The 17,637-nt window shown below is 37.3% G+C and overlaps 1 protein-coding gene across 1 annotated transcript; it reads left to right on the top strand.

The window, feature by feature from the left end:
• The first annotated feature begins 267 nt into the window (after nt 1-267).
• Nucleotides 268-16,736, top strand: GEM (GTP binding protein overexpressed in skeletal muscle). The gene is made up of 5 exons (XM_003760249.4): nt 268-539; nt 2,326-2,665; nt 9,481-9,557; nt 11,423-11,627; nt 15,278-16,736. The coding sequence occupies exons 2-5, from the start codon at nt 2,335-2,337 to the stop codon at nt 15,553-15,555; spliced, it is 891 nt and encodes a 296-aa protein (XP_003760297.1). The 5' UTR covers nt 268-539; nt 2,326-2,334; the 3' UTR covers nt 15,556-16,736.
• Nucleotides 16,737-17,637: the final 901 nt, after the last annotated feature.

The raw sequence follows: 17,637 nt of genomic DNA, 5'->3' as shown, positions 1-17,637 counted from the left end.
CCCCTTTGCAAATCAACCCCGAACCTTTGCGTATCCTTCATCTGGGCAGCTCTGGAGTACATTGCCGGGAAAGACGATTAAGTGACACTTGGAGTATTTTTCCATTTTCTTGTTTTCACCTTGTAAAAAAAAAAAGTCACAGGATCTGCTTCCCTGGCACTCTGGAAAAGCGGGTGGAGGTTTGGGAAGGAGGGGGAAAGAAAAATCATATGACTGCAAGTAACTGATTTTGTGTTAGCTGGGAGCGTCTGCAACTTTGGGCTCTTCTGCATACCCGTTTCCTCCCAGCGGGGGGCCGCCTGCTCTGTGGCCAGGGCAGTGACGTCACGGAAAAGCCCTGTCTGATCAGATGTGCTTAATATAAACCTGGGGGAGCCGAGCAACGGCTGGAGAGAGGCAGCCAGTGGGAAGGAGTTTACTCCAGCAGAGCGGTCCGCCAGACTGCGCTCACTCGCTCCCCGCTCGCTCCAACGTGAACAGGAGGTTCCCCGGGATCCCGCCGCCGCTGCCCTGACTGGGAAAGGACTGTGCAAAGTCAGGTAGTGGATGCGAACATGTGTGTGTGTGTCTGTGTGAACGCTTGGGAGGCGAGGCTAGAACGTGGGGTTTTATCGAAGGGCAGAGTCCTCTGCAGCGAAGGGACAAGGAGGGATGGGACGCACGGTACTGGGAGCGGTAAATGCGGCGCCCTCAGTCAGTCAGAACTTCTTTCTAAGTAGTGAAAAGTGATCGTAGAGTCTGTGATCTAGACTCTAAATGTCCAGAAAAAGAAAGGACCTCAAGTTGAGAATAATGGCAATTCTGTTTTTGGAAAGATGAAGAATGATACCATTTCTCAAGGCAGATAGCCAGATGGACGGTGACAGTGATGATGTCTTGTATTCCCTCCCTCCCTCCCAATCCCTGTCACTTTGAATTACTTTTCTTATGTGCCATTGATCATCTTATTTGGGGACTGATATGCCTCTAATGATTTCTTTCAATATTTTTCTTGCTCCCCAGAATGTTTTTTTGCCAAGAAAAAATAAAAATGCTCCACTTCAGGTACCAATTGAGTTCATAAAACTCCAGGAAAGAAGGAATCATAAATCTGTTAGAGAGTGTTGATTATGCTATAGATTTTTAGAGCTGAGAAGGGATTTTGGTAGTCATATAGTCCAGCGCCTTCATGTCACAGATGATAAAACTCAGATCAGAGCAGAGATGCGATTTGCCCCAAGGTCATATAACTGGTAAGAAAAGGGGAGATTTGAAAGCCGTTCAAGTCCAACCTGAATTCCATTGCCTCATCATGTTTTTCTGATGTCCAACAGTACATTTTTTTTAAATTGAGACTTCCAGAAGATTAAAAAACTCAGTTAAAGGAATGAAAAAATGCAACAGGACTCAGTGAAAAGAGATGTGCACAGGCATTCCCAAGGCAAGTCTGATAGGATTGGAAGTAGCTGAGTGCAAGTTTAATGCCAGGATAGTGAGCATCAGAGTGGTGTGTGTGTGTGTGTGTGTGTGTGTGTGTGTGTGTGTGTGTGTTTAAAGGCATACCATCGAGCAGATGGCAATGCTGAGGCATAAACTTTAAGGAGAAAAAAATTTCATTAGTAGTCACAGCAGCTGGAGAGCATCAAGGCAATGTGACTAAACATGGTAGTTCCAATGTATATACTGCTCAAGTGGAGGGACAATGATGTCATTGCCACTGGTTTCCAACCAAAGCAAAGCAGGGTGATGGATAGGCCAGTATAATTAAGTGCAGAGTGAGTTGGAAAGATAACCTGGTCTCTGGTCTGCTGCTCCTCAGAACCACTCATTTGTGAATTTAAATGGAGATGGATTTTTTTTTACTGTGTTTATGACTTTGGCATCTTTAGGTTCAACTCTCAATATCAGCACTGAAGAGCTAGAAGCAGCTTTGCAATTTGATGACAGAGGATTTGAGAATTTGAGATATTGAGAATTGGAATAATTTGAGAACTACTTGGGCTCTCTAGATCTTATTTTCTTCATCTATAAAACTATAAAACTAGTGGCTTAGAGTATATATGAGTACTGTCTCTCAAGTACTGTCTGCTTTTAAATTTATGACCTATCTGGGGATTGCTCATCCCTCTGTGATCCCTATGTGATGGTATCCTTTCTCTTCTTTTAGAAACAGAACCTAGAACTGTTTCACTGCTTGAAGCAGATTACAAATTCTATTCCTAGGAGTGTGCAATTTGCACTTGGACCACTAAGAGCTTGTATCTTGGGGATATGCATTTCATTTTATGAAAAAAAATAAAGCCCCCTAAATATAATCCTAGTGTCTTGTTTTTGTTTGCTCCCTAGGAACCAACAATGACTCTGAACAATGTCACCATGCGCCGCAGCAGTACAGCCCTACAGGCACAACAACAACGCTGGAGCATCCCTGCAGATGGGAGGCACCTGATGGTCCAGAAAGACCCCCATCCATACAACAATCGCAACCGATACTCTATGAATCCAGAAGACTATTATCGGAGAAGCTGGTCATCTGACTCCACAGATTCTGTTATCTCCTCTGAGTCTGGAAATACATATCACCGAGTGGTGCTAATTGGGGAACATGGTGTGGGCAAGTCTACTCTGGCCAACATCTTTGCAGGTGTGCCTGACAGCATGGACAGTGACTGTGAGGTGCTGGGAGGTAGGTAGCTAAATGTTGAACTGTCTCTAGTCAGCAGGCCATAGTAGCACTAAAATCACAACAAAATGATGAGCTATTTATCAGTAAGGTTTAGAACTGAAATAATACATTCTTGACACTAATGGGTTTGTGAAAGCCACAAGTCTCTTATTCAAACCCTGTGATGGACCAGGAAGAATAAAATAATCATTGACAAAGATCAAACTCTTCTGAATCTTGGCCAGAGAGAGGAATAATTTAGATCTTAAGGCTAAGCAAAAAAGAGAAGTGAGGTATATACCCAAGTGAGATACATAAGTATATATACCTATAGAGAGGTATGGTTCCATGCCATAAACCAAGGGCATGGAATCCTATTTTCACTTTTCATAACTGTGGCCAAGTTCTTTGGTTACTCATTGCCTTAGGTATTGAAGGGATGATTTCAATTTTTATGTTGAAAAAGTCCATGTCCATGCCTCAGAGGGAAAGCATCTTTCTTTCTAGGAGTCCAAGTAGAAGGAAGGGTGCAGCATTGTTCTTACTGTTATACCCTTCTAATATAATCAGAGTGGATTGAAAAGTTCATTTTGGTAGAAACCAAGTAGTGGAATCATCCAGAATCCAAAGGTTCTCAAAAATTATTCAGTGTGGAGCACTGGAAAGTATATTACCAGTTTTATTTTTGCTCTTGAAAATGAGGTATAGCACTATGGCAAGAGGAAGACAATGAGCAACCTCAAGAATTGTAGTGATGAGAGGCAGCTAGGTGGCACAGTGGATAGAGCACCAGCTCTAAAGTTAGAAGGACCTGAGTTCAAATCTGATATCAGACACTAAGACTTCCTAGTTGTTTAACCCTGGCAAGTCACTTAACCCCAATTGTCTCAGAAAAAAGAAAAGAAAAGAAAAGAATAGAATTGTAGTAGTGAGATGCTTAATTGGCTGTGAAATGGAAAATAAAAATAATAAAAATAGTCAGTAAACATATATTAGGTGCCTATTATGATATTTACCTTCAAGATGCTTGAAGTCTAATGGAAGATAATAAGACTGAAGAGCTGGGTAGAGGAGGTGTTGTGGTAATGGTGGTAAGAGGATGATAAAATCCTAAAACTGGGGAGGGAAACTGTCTGATGGGGTCTTGCAAAGGGATGAGTTTCTAGAGATCGTGAAGTTCATGAAAATAACCAGGAGGTGAGAAGTGATGACATCCTTGAGAACTTTCTGCAAATAGTGGTGGATCAGTAGTACTACACAAATATACAGTACTTTTTACGGGTTTAAAGCATTTGTACATGTATAACAGGTACATGAATCCCTCTTTATTTGCTAATCATACCATCTTGCTCTGAGTGATAATTAATGACAATGGCACTATTAAAAATAATAGTAATTGACATTTTAGGGGGTGCAACCCTGGGTCTAGAGTCAGAGAAACTTGAATTCAAGTCCAACTTCAGACACTTCTTAGTTGTGTATCTCTGAGCAAGTCACTTAATCTGTCTGCCTCAGTTTCCTCAACTATAAAATGGGATGCATAATAACATCTATCTTGATTTTTGTGAGGAGTGGGATATTTCTAAAGTGCTTAGTATAACATCTGGCATATAGTAGGTGCCCAATAAATGCTCATTTCCTCCCTCCTTTGGAATCTGATCTCTAAATTCCATGCCACATTACTACTCCAGTACTACATGTCCACATGATAATAGCCTATTTCGTCTAGTACTTATATATCACAGTATCTGGCATTCTGTAGGAACTTAATAAATGCTTCTTGGCTGGTTGCTTTGTACTCTTTCAAGTACTTTCAGACCTATATATTTCTCAGAATATCAACTCGTAAGATATGCAAAAAAATAGTCTGCTCATTGGGGTTGGGAGAGATTGACTTCTAGGGTCCTTTCCAATTCCAAGACATTATGATTAATTTCACCAGTGTGTGGTATTGTGAGTCAGACTGTTAAAAAGACATTTCACTCATGGATTAGGAAAGATAGATTGAATACTATGTGGGGGTTACTTCTTTGAAGAATATGAGATATACTGGAAACTTGTTAGATTACATGATATAATTTATCTTGATTCTATCTTCAAGGATAGAAGTCTTAGAAATAAAATAGTTCAGAAGGTGGGGGGAGTGCAAGGGGATATAATGAATTCAGTTTTAGACATTTATTCATACATTTCATCAATCAACTAGCATTTATAAGGCATCTACTACTTGCTGGGCATTTTATTCAATCCTGGGGATACAAATATAAAAAATGAAAGAGTCCCTGTCCTCTAGAAGTTTATATTTTGTTCGATGTGATGAATAGAAAAACCCCAAGACAGAGTTTCTGGATGATTAATAATCAATTTATTAAGTTAGTTAATAATCAATAAATTGATGATCAGTGATTTCTCTTGGTAGCCAAAACCAAAAAACTTGGATAGGTCAAAAGTCTTCCTTTTTTTTTTTTTTTTTTTTTTTTTTTTTTTTTTGGAATGTCCCTGATAAGTGAAAAGTAATACTGATTGGTGGACATTTAATGAGGAGATGGGTTAAAAGGCTTCTCCTTTGAGGATATGTCTTGATCTTAAGTCTCAGCTGTCTCCAGCAGTCTGGTCAGGGAATCCATTTCTGTGCAAACTTCTCTGATTTGTTTTCTACTTCATGAGCTAGGTCACCCTAAACTGTAAAAGGAGGGATACAAGAATTGTCCTCCTGTTTCCTTTCACCTGGACTGGATTCTGTTTACATTCTAAACAGAAGGTCTCCTAGAGCAAGTTTCTTTGGGGGCTAGGACAATCCCATCAATCAGTCTTGTCCTTTAGAAACTGATTTTTTTTTAATAGGGGCTGAATTTTGAAAGAAAAATAAAGAAAGAAAGTCTGGATCCCCAATTAATAATTGGCTATTAGTTTAATAGTAGAATAATTCCTTTTTGTAGGGAAAACATATAAATATGAGAAAAGATATCATGGATGACTAAAAATCTGCTTCACCCAGATAATTAAAAAAAATAACAGAAAGATTAGTTTAAACCTTTCTCTCTAGCTACTCACTCTAACCCTCCCCTAGAAAAAGAAAGTGAAATTTCTTTCTCCTTGCCTCCCTCTTTTCTTTCCCATTAGAAAGAACAAAACATAAGTAAAGAGAGGAGTCAACCTCTGGGTAATTAAGAGTTCTCAGAATCTAATTATAAAGATCATCAATAAGTAACTTGCATCTAATAAAAGCTTGCATTTTTGTGACACTTTGTTTTCTAAAATACTAAGGTAGCACAAATATTATTGGACACATTTTCCAGATAAGGAAAATGTGCCCCAGGGACTTGAAATGGCTTATCCAAGGTCACATAACTAATATGAATTTGAAGCTAAGTCTCTCTTGATTGCAAGTTTCAGTGCATTTTCCATGGCACTTCAACATTCTTGGGGTGTCCAAGGATGCTGTGGAGTCCATGTATGACCTCAGATCTCCTCATCCAGCCCATGCAAAATACAATTGGTTTCAGCTATATATCTCACTGACCTGTTATTTCAAACTCATAGTTCTCTGGAGGCAGAGATTTGACTGTGACAATCCCATGAAAAATTATCTTTTTGTGTGGTGTTATTAAATACATTTGGATTCTTTGCCCCTTGGAGATAAATTCCTGAACCCTTTCCTCTCCCCTAAATCTTTGGCTTTTGCCTCTTTGCCCCTCCTTCTCCCCAATTTCTAGTACCTGTTTCAGTCAGCACACAGGTCACCTTGTGCCTTGGATCCCAGGCTTCCTGATTTCCCCACTGATTCTCATTTCCGGGGAAGTCCATGTTGAAGGTGTGTGCAAAGAACAACTTCTGAATTTAGGGAGAGGCCTAAAAGAAAAACTAAAAAACTTCTCCTAGGGAACTGGCTACTTTGACTTTTGACAAGGAGAGTGATTAATCCTAATAACCCTAATATCTGGTGCTGTCTCCTTAAATTAAAACCTTGAAGTTCTGTAGATTCAAAATAATCTTTTTTTTTTTTTTAAGTTTGCTGTTGAATTCAAGAGGTTCTAGCGACAAGTACTTAAAATAAAAGTGACTACATCCTACTGAAATCTTATTCCTCCTGAATATTCTGGCAATGATACACATGACATGAATAAAGAATTTTTCATCCAGCCCATGAACAGGGATCATACTCAGGATGGGAAAAGACATAAACACATATGGAAGTGGGGAGGCTGAGCATAAACACACATGGTGGCCACAATCAACAGACAGCCTTCCCCATCCATATGCTGCTTCTTTCTTGTCTCCTGTTTGTGTGTAACTTCAAGATGAAGGAATTATAAATAGGCAGAGAGATATTCTTATGTACTTACTATGTACCCTTACTAGATAGAGTTGGATTTGGGCCTGGATTTACAATTTCATTGACTTAGGGAACTCCCTTTATAAAAGTAGTTTTGAGCTTATGTACTCCTTGACACTAGTTGAGTGATCTGGGCAAGTCACTTAAATCCTTTTTGCCTCAGTTTCCTCATTTGTAAAATGAGCTAGAAAGGGGAATGATAAACCACTCCAGTTTCTTTGCCAAGAAATCTCCAAATGGGGTCATGAAGAATTGAACATGAAATGATTGCACCACCCCCCCCCCACCCCTGGAAGGATCTTAGGTACCTCCATGGGTTTCCAAATTATACTTTGAGAACTTCTGGCCTAGAATACTAAGAATTAAAGTGACTTGCCTATAGTCACAAAGTCGGTATGTGTCAGATATGAGACTCTAACCCAGGTCTTTCCGTCTTTGAGACTAGCTGTCTTGCTAATACCATGATTAATGTGAGTGTGTGTGTGTGTGTGTGTGTATACATACATATATATATATATATATATATATATGTATGTATACACACATATACAGATACATATGTATCTTTATATACACAATACATATATGTATATGTGTGTGTGTGTGTGTGTGTGTGCATATTGGATCTACATATATATGGATTGTATGTGAAACAAAGAGAGAGCATCTGGCTCATTTCCTTTCCCTGATAAGATAGAATTTGTTCATAACAAGGTTCCTAGAATAGCCACATTAATTACCTGATTTAATAGGAAAGAAGATCACAATGACCAAGTATCAAATCCAGAGGCAAGAAATATCAGAATAAAGAGAAAGACATTTTAAGTGGGCCTAGATGGGTGACGATGGATGGAAGAACTTCCTGTAAAATCTTGTCTTTTTCCTTGTTTTTTTGCTTAATTCTTCCTTTCTGCTCTCTGCCCAGCTGTTCTCCTGGACTCTAACTATGTTTGCACATTGTACTCACCCTTCACCCACAAACAATTTCAGAGCAAGGGAGGGGAAGGAAAGTTTCCATTACTAAAGAGAGCTGGAGCTGCTACTTCTTCTGTACTTCAATGGTAAAATAAGCTCTATGTATTCCTGGAGAATTAATTATGTTTTTCAAAAATGGGATAAAAAAAAACTGGAGCTAACACTATAAGGGATTCAAGCTCTTTCTCTCATTTTCCCTTTTCAGAAGAAGAAAACTAGGGTTGGTATATAGAACTCCAGTCCCAGAATCACAAAGAAATATGGCTCTCATAGTAATAAGGAATGACTACAAATCATAATTGATTGACTATAAAGTGAGGATAAAAGTTTTTGTATGTGGCTAAAGGAAGTTAGTTGCACTCTTTTGTAGATACAGGAATGTCTAATAATTCCTTGTGCACAACGGTCATTGGCTTTGAGCCAGGGAGGTTTAGAAAGTGCTTTCCTGGAGATAATGTTCAAGCTCCATAAAATATCTGCATTTGTTCAAGCTGTACATGACTTGTGAGTGAAAGTGGTCCATGTGCTATGCCATGACTTAAGAGTCATTTATGTGTACTGGATAAACAATTTTAGTAGGATCCCTACCTGGAATTACTAAAATGTGTTATCCTATCAGGGTAACAGTATGGTAGTGATGTAGTATTTAGTGTTTAGGGCCTGAAGTCAGGAAGACCAACCTTTCTGAATTAAATTCTGGCCTCAGACACTTACTAGCTCTGTGACCCTAGACAAGTCACTTAACCTGTTTGCCTCAGTTTCAGCATCTGTAAAATGAGCTGGAGAAGAAAATGGCAAACTATTCCAGTATCTTCGCCAAGAAAACCCCAAATGGGCTCATGAAGAATTGGAAATGACTGAAAAAATGACTGAACAATAGCAAGCAGTGTGGTACAAGGGGAAAAGCCTTGGACTTACTTCCTTTGCCAATTGTTCCTTGAGTGACCTTGGACAACTCTCTGGCCTTCCGTTTTAAGTAAGAGGTGGGGCAGGACTGGACAAGATAACTTCTATGGTGTTTCAAGCTCTGAGCAGATAAATGAGAGGTTTCATAGTGCAGGGGAAAATATGCTGGATCTCAGGTTGGAGAACCTGGTTTCAAATGTCAACTCTGCTACTTATTGTGAGTATTTGTACTTACTTGTATGGGATTCCAAATAATAGCTAGCACTTTTAGAGTGATTTAAGGTTTGCAAAGTACTTTAAATATGTTATCTTATTGGATCTTTAAAACAACTCCGTGAAGTAGATGTTTTTGTTGTTCCTATTTTACAAATGAGGAAAATGAGGGAATCAGAGATTAAGTGACTTGCCCAATGTCATACAACCAGTAAGTGTCTTAGGCAGGATTTGAATGCAGGAAATTGTCACATTAAAGTTTCATTCTCTGTTAATGTCAGGGATTGGAGTAAATGGCTTTTAATCTCTATCTATTATTCCATGTTTCTTAGCCACAGCCCTCCTAGTCCAAGAGCATCCACTTCTGGGTTTTTATCTTCAATATCATTTTTGTTTTCTCTTCTAGAAGATACCTATGAACGAACCCTGATTGTTGATGGGGAAAGTGCAACCATCATCTTATTGGACATGTGGGAAAATAAGGTATGTGGTTCCAATTAATACTTGTCTCCAGTCCTAAAGAAAGAGGCTTTTCATAAGCAAGGGTCTGAACCACAAAAAAGTTCCAGTCGCTTAACCTTATATAGGAGACAATAGACAATTTCAAACCATTTGAAACTGTATAAAATTGTTATCTAACCTCCAGCCTTCAGCATATTTGCTTTTTCTAGAAGGATTCAAATTTGCAGCTCTCAAACGAATATGACTAGTTTATACAGGGACCATATATTATCTAACTTTGTACTACTCTAGCACCTGGTAAAGTGCTCTCATACAGAAAACTTTTTACCAATGTTTGTTGATTCTACCTACAGTTATTAAACTGTGCATATACTTTGATCCATCAATGTTACTGCTAGGTTTATATCCTGAAGAGTTTTTTTCCCCCCATGAGGAGGCAACTGGGTGATTGCCCAGGATCACACAGATAGGAAATATTAATAGTCTAAGGTCACATTTGAACTAAGGTGCTTCTGATTTTAGGACTTGTGCTCTATCCATTGCACTATATAGCAGCCTCAAAGATTTTTTTAAGGGAAAAGAACCTATTTGTTCAAAGATATTTATAGTAGCTCTTTTTGTTGTGGCTAAAAGTTGGCAATTAAGGGGATGCCCATCAATTAGGAAATGGCTGAATAAATTGTGATATATGATTGTAATGGAGTATTATTGTGCAATAAGAAATGGCAAGCAGGTTGATTTCAGAAAAATCTGAAAAGATTTACATGAACCTATACAAAATGAAGTGAAGAGAACCAGAAGAACATTACATACAGTAACAATAGTGTATGGTGAAGAGTTGTGAATAACTTAATTATTCTTAGCAATGCAATGATCTAAAACATTCCCAAAAGACTCATGTTGAAAAAATGCTCCATTTTCAAGAGAAAGAACTGATATTGTCTGATTATAGACATAAGCATACTATTTCTTTCTCTTTTTTACGCTTTCCTTCTTTTTCTTTCTTTTTCTTCTTTCCTTCTTTTCTCCCTTCTTCATTCCCCCCCTCTCTCTTCCTTTTTTCCTTGATACCTCCCTCTCCTTCCCCTCCTTCCCTTTTCCCTCCCCCCTTCTCTTTTTTCCCCACTTCCTTCCTTTCTCCCTTTTTCCCTCTCTCCCCTTTTCTCCCTCTCTTCCTTGCTCTCCTTTCCTACCTCCTTCTCTCCCTCTTTCCCTCCCTCCTTTTCTCTTTCTTTCTTTCTTTCTTTCTTATAGAATGTAATGTAGAATAAACATTTAATTAGCCTCAGACACATAACACTTCCTAGCTGTGTGACCCTGGACAAGTCAGTTAACCTCAATTGCCTCAGCAAAATAAATAAAGAAAAATAAATAAAAGAATAAACATTTAATTGCCTGTTGATTTTTTGTTTGTTATAATTTAATTTTTAAATTAATTTTTTCTATTTACAATCATTTATTTTCTATACTTTTCACTTCTTCTAGAAAACAAAAAGACAAACAATACCCTTGTAACAAATGTGCATTGTCAAACAAAACAAATTCCTACAATGGCTAAGTTCAAAAATATGACTCATCCTTAATATTTAATTAATCATCCTCTACCAAAAGCATTCTTTATCATTGGCGCTCTGGCATCATAGTTAGTCATTGTGTTGATCAGAGTTCTTAAATCTCAAATTTATTCAGTTTTACAACGTTATTATTATATAAATTATTCTCCTGGTTTTATTAACTTTACTCCCTATCAGTTCAAATAAATTTTCCCAGTTTTCTCTGAAACCACACTCTTTGTCATTTCTTATGATGCAATGAAATATCATCACATTCATATGCCAACCATGATTGATGTGGGTCGTTCTTGAAAGTATTTCTCATTCTACCAGGGGGAAAACGAATGGCTCCAAGATCATTGTATGCAGGTGGGAGATGCCTACTTGATTGTCTACTCCATCACTGACAGAGCAAGTTTTGAGAAGGCATCTGAGCTTCGAATTCAGCTTCGCAGGGCTCGTCAAACAGAAGATATTCCCATTATTTTGGTTGGAAACAAAAGTGACCTGGTACGGTGCCGTGAAGTCTCTGTGTCAGGTATGTGTAGTTATGCAAATGATATAGCTTCTTGACGCCTTCTTTTCTATGGTTGGTTTCTCTACTGTCTATGACCAAAGATTCTGAAGTAGAGTTCCAAGGAGGTCCTAGTTATGGACACAGTGATTCATTTATGTTGTTAATGCTGTTCCCTCTCCTCTTCCCTCCTCTCTCTCTGTCTCTTTCTCTTTCTCTCTGTGTCTCTCCCCAGTCTTTTAGGATGTCTTGGTAAATCTCAAAGCCTTATTCTGTTAAATAACAAATTTTGTCTTAACTATCACAAGCCCCAATTGTCCAATATTCCTGTCCAAAGTTCTTTGAGATTTCTATAAAGAAAATCTTTACTAGTGGCATAGTGTCATACCCTGTAGGTATATTAAAGCTTCAGTGAACTGAAAAGTAACTTTCCTACATGCAAGAAAAGGTTAGATTAAAATTATGAGGAGCAGAATTTGGGCAGAGAGTGTTTCTTGATGAGCAACTTCTTTGTTTCTGGGTCCTGTGGCTATCTAAATTACTTGGGAGGTATTTAAAACATTAGACTAATAAGACCCAAATAAGTCAGCTTAATTTGGGCATTTTTTTTAATATTGAGAAAGAACTAATTCATTTTGGTTATATAGATAACAGGATACATAAATGATTTTAGGATCCCTGAGATGAGTTATTAATCCAATATAGAATTAGCTATTGGCACATGTTTGAAAGGGAAAATTGAAGACAACATGATTATGCTTCTCTGTGAGAAAATCCAGTATTCAGTGGTCTACATTTACAAGTCAGTTAGTGTCACACAATTATAAAAAAAATAAGTTCACATTAAAAAAAGTCATTTATTTTTTTTTAAATTTTTGGGAAAAAACATCTAATCAATAAAATCATTTCTTTAAATTGTAAAGTCAGTTGGCAAATAATGGCTAGAAAGAAGATCAGAAAGTGATCTTATCTTTGTTACCATTGTGGTTAGAGTTGGATGTAGTAGGGAAGAATGTAGGCTGTGACAGAAAATAACTACTTTAGAATCTAGAAATATTTGAAAGAAGATGACTTTCTTAACTAGCTGCTCTTTTGCTATGACCTTTGCTAAGGAAGTCCTTCAGCAAGGAACACATCATTAGCTAGCTCTCATTGGATAGCTGTTCACTGCAGGCCCTGGATATTTCACAGAGGAATTTCTTTCTTTAAGCTTAGTGGCTGAAATAAACCTCACTAGGAAAGATGATTGTAGTTTGAAATGAGGTTTAGATTATAACATTTTAAAAACTCATGTAGCAAAAATGAAATATTGACACAAAAAAGAAATGTAGCAAATTGAATTATTCTTGCATGTAAAGTATATTTTGGAAGTAACTTGGAAAGTTTTTAGAATTTGAAAGTAAATTTTTCATACTTTGAGTTGACCTACTAGCAAATTGCTGCTTAATTCTATAAGATCATTTTCTAGACACTAAAAAGTATTCAATTCACTTTCAGGATACTTATGGAAAATTTAAATAGTATTCATATATTTTTAAAAGAATATTTTATCCAACCATTCTAGAGAGCAATTTGGAACTATGTCCAAAGGGCTATAAAACTATGAATATCTTTGATCCAGCAGTATCACTACTGGGTCGGTATTCCAAAGAAATCATAAAAGAGGGAAAAGGACTCACATGTGCAAAAATGTTTGTAGCAGCTCTTTCTGTGGTGACACTTAGTTGGAAAATGAGTAGGCGCCCATCATTTGGCGAATGGCTGAATAAGTTATGGTATATGAAAGTAATGGAATATTATTGTTCTATAAAATAATGAACAAGCTGATTGTAGAAAGGCCTGGAAAGATTTACATGAACTGATGCTGAGCAAAACAAGCAGAACCAGGAATACATTGTACACAGTAACAGCAAAAATGTGCAATGATCAACTAACTATGAGAGACTTAGTTCTTCTCAGTGGTTCAGTGATACAAAGCAAGCACAATTTGTATAGAAATTGCTATCCACATCCAAGGAGACATTTATGGACATTGAATGTATATCAACACGTGCTATGTTCACTTTTTTCTTTCTCCTTTAATTTTTTCTCTCTTGTGGTTTTTCCTTTTATTCTGATTTTTCTTTCTTATCATACTTCATAAGGAAATATTTATTTTAAAAAAGAATTTTTTTTTAGAACCAAAGAACCAAAAATATTTTAATGTATATCTGGAAAAAATAAAAATTAAAAAAGGAAAAAAAGAATATTTTACATATATTACTTGGATAGATTTGGGATTTTATCTGTATGGCCCTATCTCTTACTAGCACTTGTGTGATCCATATTAAAGTGTTACCATAAATGCTCCATGTAGAGTTTTACATAGTGCTCTAGTTTTAAAAAACATCTTGATTGGTGGGGAAGGGTGGCTGCTGATGTAGCACTGGAAATGTCCAATTTAATACAAAGCAGTACAAGTTTTTTTATATATTATTCATCTTGAATTCTCAAAGCAACCCTTCTTGGTAGAGAAAGCCAAATATTATTTTAGCAATTTTGAATAGAAAAAAACTATATTGTAACAGAATCATGATTTGCTGAGGGTCATACAATTTCTTTGTTATGAATTCTAAATCTGAAGTTGATGACTTCTGATTTTCAAAGCTCTTTCTGCAAGACTATTTGCTTCAATCTATGCATTGGGAGAATGTGCCTCATTATAGTGAAAAGGGTATGCTCTATTATGAATGACTAAAATCTACATCTGTGGCAATTTCAGAATAAAAAGAAGCCAAGTTTGCTTATCTACTTATAACCCTCAGAAGTCTGAGTCCAATCATAGAAGAAGATGATGATGATGATAATTGACATTTATATAGTACCTTAAGGTTTGCAAAACATTTTTTTGATGTTATCTTGTTTGACCCTCACAACAACCCTGTGAGGATTATTATCCTTTATAATAATATTATTAATAAAATTATATAACATAAACTGTAATGGGCTGAGGTTTGAGTTGATGCACTGAGGTCCCAAGTACGTGAGGCTAAATAGTAATTGGGCTATACTCTATTAATATACATGATTGGATAAAGAATGGTCCCTGCCCACTCTCCGTGCAAGTCCTGATGTGTTGTACAGGAAATGACGATTTTGGTGGGTGGAGGCAGAGAGAGACAGGAAGAGAAGCTGGGGGAGATTGGGCCTGGGTTCGATACTCCTAGCTGCTGGTCTAGTGACTGCTGGTCTAACTAGCTTCTTGACTCAGCTGCACACATTGCTATCGCCGATTCTCTTCCACCTCCGATCCTTCTTCACTGAGAATAAAGACTGACGATTTTCCCCTAACCTGAATTCCTGACTCCTGCTGATTTAAAAATACGCGATCTTCACAATAAACATATAATATAAATAGCATATTAATGTTATTAACAACAATATATAATATATAACAATATAAATATATGTATAAATAATATAATTAATGTAATAATAATATTATTATTACAGATAAGGAAATAGCAGTCAATTGACTTGCTCAGAGTCTCACAGTTCATTACTGAGAGTCAGGATTTGAACTCAGGGCTTCCCTAGCCAAGTCTTACACTTTTATCTTTGATATCCCTCAGCTTTCTTGGAAGATTAGCAGATCTGGCTTCATGAATTTTCTAAATTTTTTTTTTTTTTTACAGAAGGGAGAGCGTGTGCAGTAGTTTTTGATTGCAAATTCATTGAGACTTCTGCTGCCGTTCAGCACAACGTGAAGGAGCTGTTTGAAGGCATTGTCCGGCAAGTGCGCCTAAGGCGGGATAGCAAGGAGAAGAATGAGAGAAGACTGGCTTACCAGAAGAGGAGAGAGAGCATCCCCAAGAAAGCCCGCCGGTTCTGGGGCAAGATAGTGGCCAAGAATAACAAGAACATGGCCTTCAAGCTGAAATCCAAATCTTGCCACGACCTCTCTGTGCTTTAGAAGCTTCGATCTCCCCAAGATGTCCTCCTTTATGGACATTGTTAAAGTCCATTGGGACCAATAGTCAATCTACATTAGATTGGATGCTCGCTCATTGTTAGACTTGGCGTCCCCATTGCAGTTGGGAATTGGCAACGTGCAACACAGTGCATGGGAAATAAGAGGTCTTTGTTGCTTTTAAGTGTTTATTCACAGGAAAAGGCTTGTCTTCACTCTTTGAATCCAACCAGATTGACCGTAGGACAAGTTTTGCTGTTACACTTTTTCTTTTCTCTTTTTGATAACAGCAAAATTAAAAAATAACGGAACACGTAGGATAAGAATATTTCTTTATTAACATAACTTTATTCAGTGCTCTGCCCGGTGAATTTGAAGCCAATATGGCCTCAGCCTATATAGTGCAGCCTTCTGAGGGTTATTCAGGATGGGGAAATTTTTCCTTTCCCCCCCAGAGGAATGGCCTCCCAGTCAAACTCAGAGGTGCCTTGGTTATTAATGCTTTATAGAGTTACAACTGGAGTGCTGACCTCATTACTATGATATTATTGTTCTTTGGTAAAGCTGTGAAAAGAAGTGACTGACCTCACTGGAAACTGAACCCAGAAATCAGTTCTGTTAAGTGCCCGCAGCTAGAAATCTGCCGTAATGTAGACTAGGTAAATGATATATGTACCCCTCCTATGGTGTCAAAGATTATATATCCTTGAGTATGTAGCTTACCTTTTTGGTGTATATTGTTGTTGATTTAGGGGAGAAATCCTTTTAACCAAGTTCTCCTTCAAGTCAAAATACTCTTTAGAATGATTGTCTTTTGTTGCCACGGAGCCATTAAAAAAAAAAATCAGATCTTTAAAAAAAAAAGTCTGATTATTGCAATCAGGAGCGCAAATGCCAAATGTCTGAATATAAGTAGTGGTCTGAGCTTTTATAATACATTTCTCTGTGCCCATGTACTTCTGGTACTTGGCAGCAGCCCTTGTGTATGTCACAGCTATGCCATATTTATTATTATTATTCTGCAGAAAGAATAAACATTTTAATATTTGATAGTGTGTATTTATGAACAGATTTCTTAATGGGAAAATGTTGATTTTTATTACTGTTTTCTATCTTTTTCAGAATATGCCAGTTTTTACGTACATGTCTTGTAATAAAAGAAATAAAAAAAGTTTGAAAAAATCCTTAATGTTTTTCCTCCCTAAATGAGATGGTCATGACTGCTGTTTCTAGATCTCTGAAAGCCAGAACATTCGAAAGACACTAATCTATTATTACTTCATATTATAGACAGCAATAGCAACAACAGCATGGACATAATTGGGTTTAAGGTGCATTCCCATCATCTATACCCCAGAGACTGGGAATTATAGTAATACAAAGATATTTTTAGGTGATACATTTGTAAAGTACTTAGGAAGTATTAAGGGTCATCTAAATGCTAAGTAATAGCTGGACTGAGCTTCTTCTCCAATCTGGCAAATTCCTGTTTGAACAGATGGGCCCTGCAGCTCTCTCTGAAAGCCAATAGGTTTGGACTTGGCTAAAGCAAAAGAGGAAGTCATAAAGGATTATGAAATTGTAAACTGGTTATTCCCAGGCCTAGGCCTGGGCTGGTGTCACTTAAGCTAAATTCTTGCTTCTGATGTTAATTCCATTTAACTCTATTTTTATGCTCTTTCCTGATAGGTGTGGGAGGATAGGAGAGGATTATAAACTTTATTGGAATGAAAATTAACATTATCTTTCTTTCACAATGTAACACTGTTTTCTATATGACCCTTTTAATCTCATTTCTCTGTCTCTCTGAGCATTTTTGGAGCTGTCCAAACAGTCACTTTCATACTTGCTTCCCTTTACTATTCCCTGCTGACATGTATGAAAATATCTTTACCACTTATTGGAAAGATCATGTGGAATATTGGCAAAGCATGGGATTGTAGTCAGAGGACTTAGGTTCTATCCTGACTCTGATATATTATCTGGGTAGCCCTGACCAAGTCACTTTAATTCTCTGGACCTGTTTCCTTACCTAAAAAATGAAGGGAGTGGACATATGTGATCTCTAGGGTTCCTTTCAGCTCT

The sequence above is a fragment of the Sarcophilus harrisii genome, chromosome 1, assembly GCF_902635505.1.
Source record: "Sarcophilus harrisii chromosome 1, mSarHar1.11, whole genome shotgun sequence".
Lineage (NCBI taxonomy): Eukaryota > Metazoa > Chordata > Mammalia > Dasyuromorphia > Dasyuridae > Sarcophilus > Sarcophilus harrisii.
The sequence above is the reverse complement of the archived record's forward strand: the minus strand, read 5'-3'. Positions and strand labels throughout refer to the sequence as shown.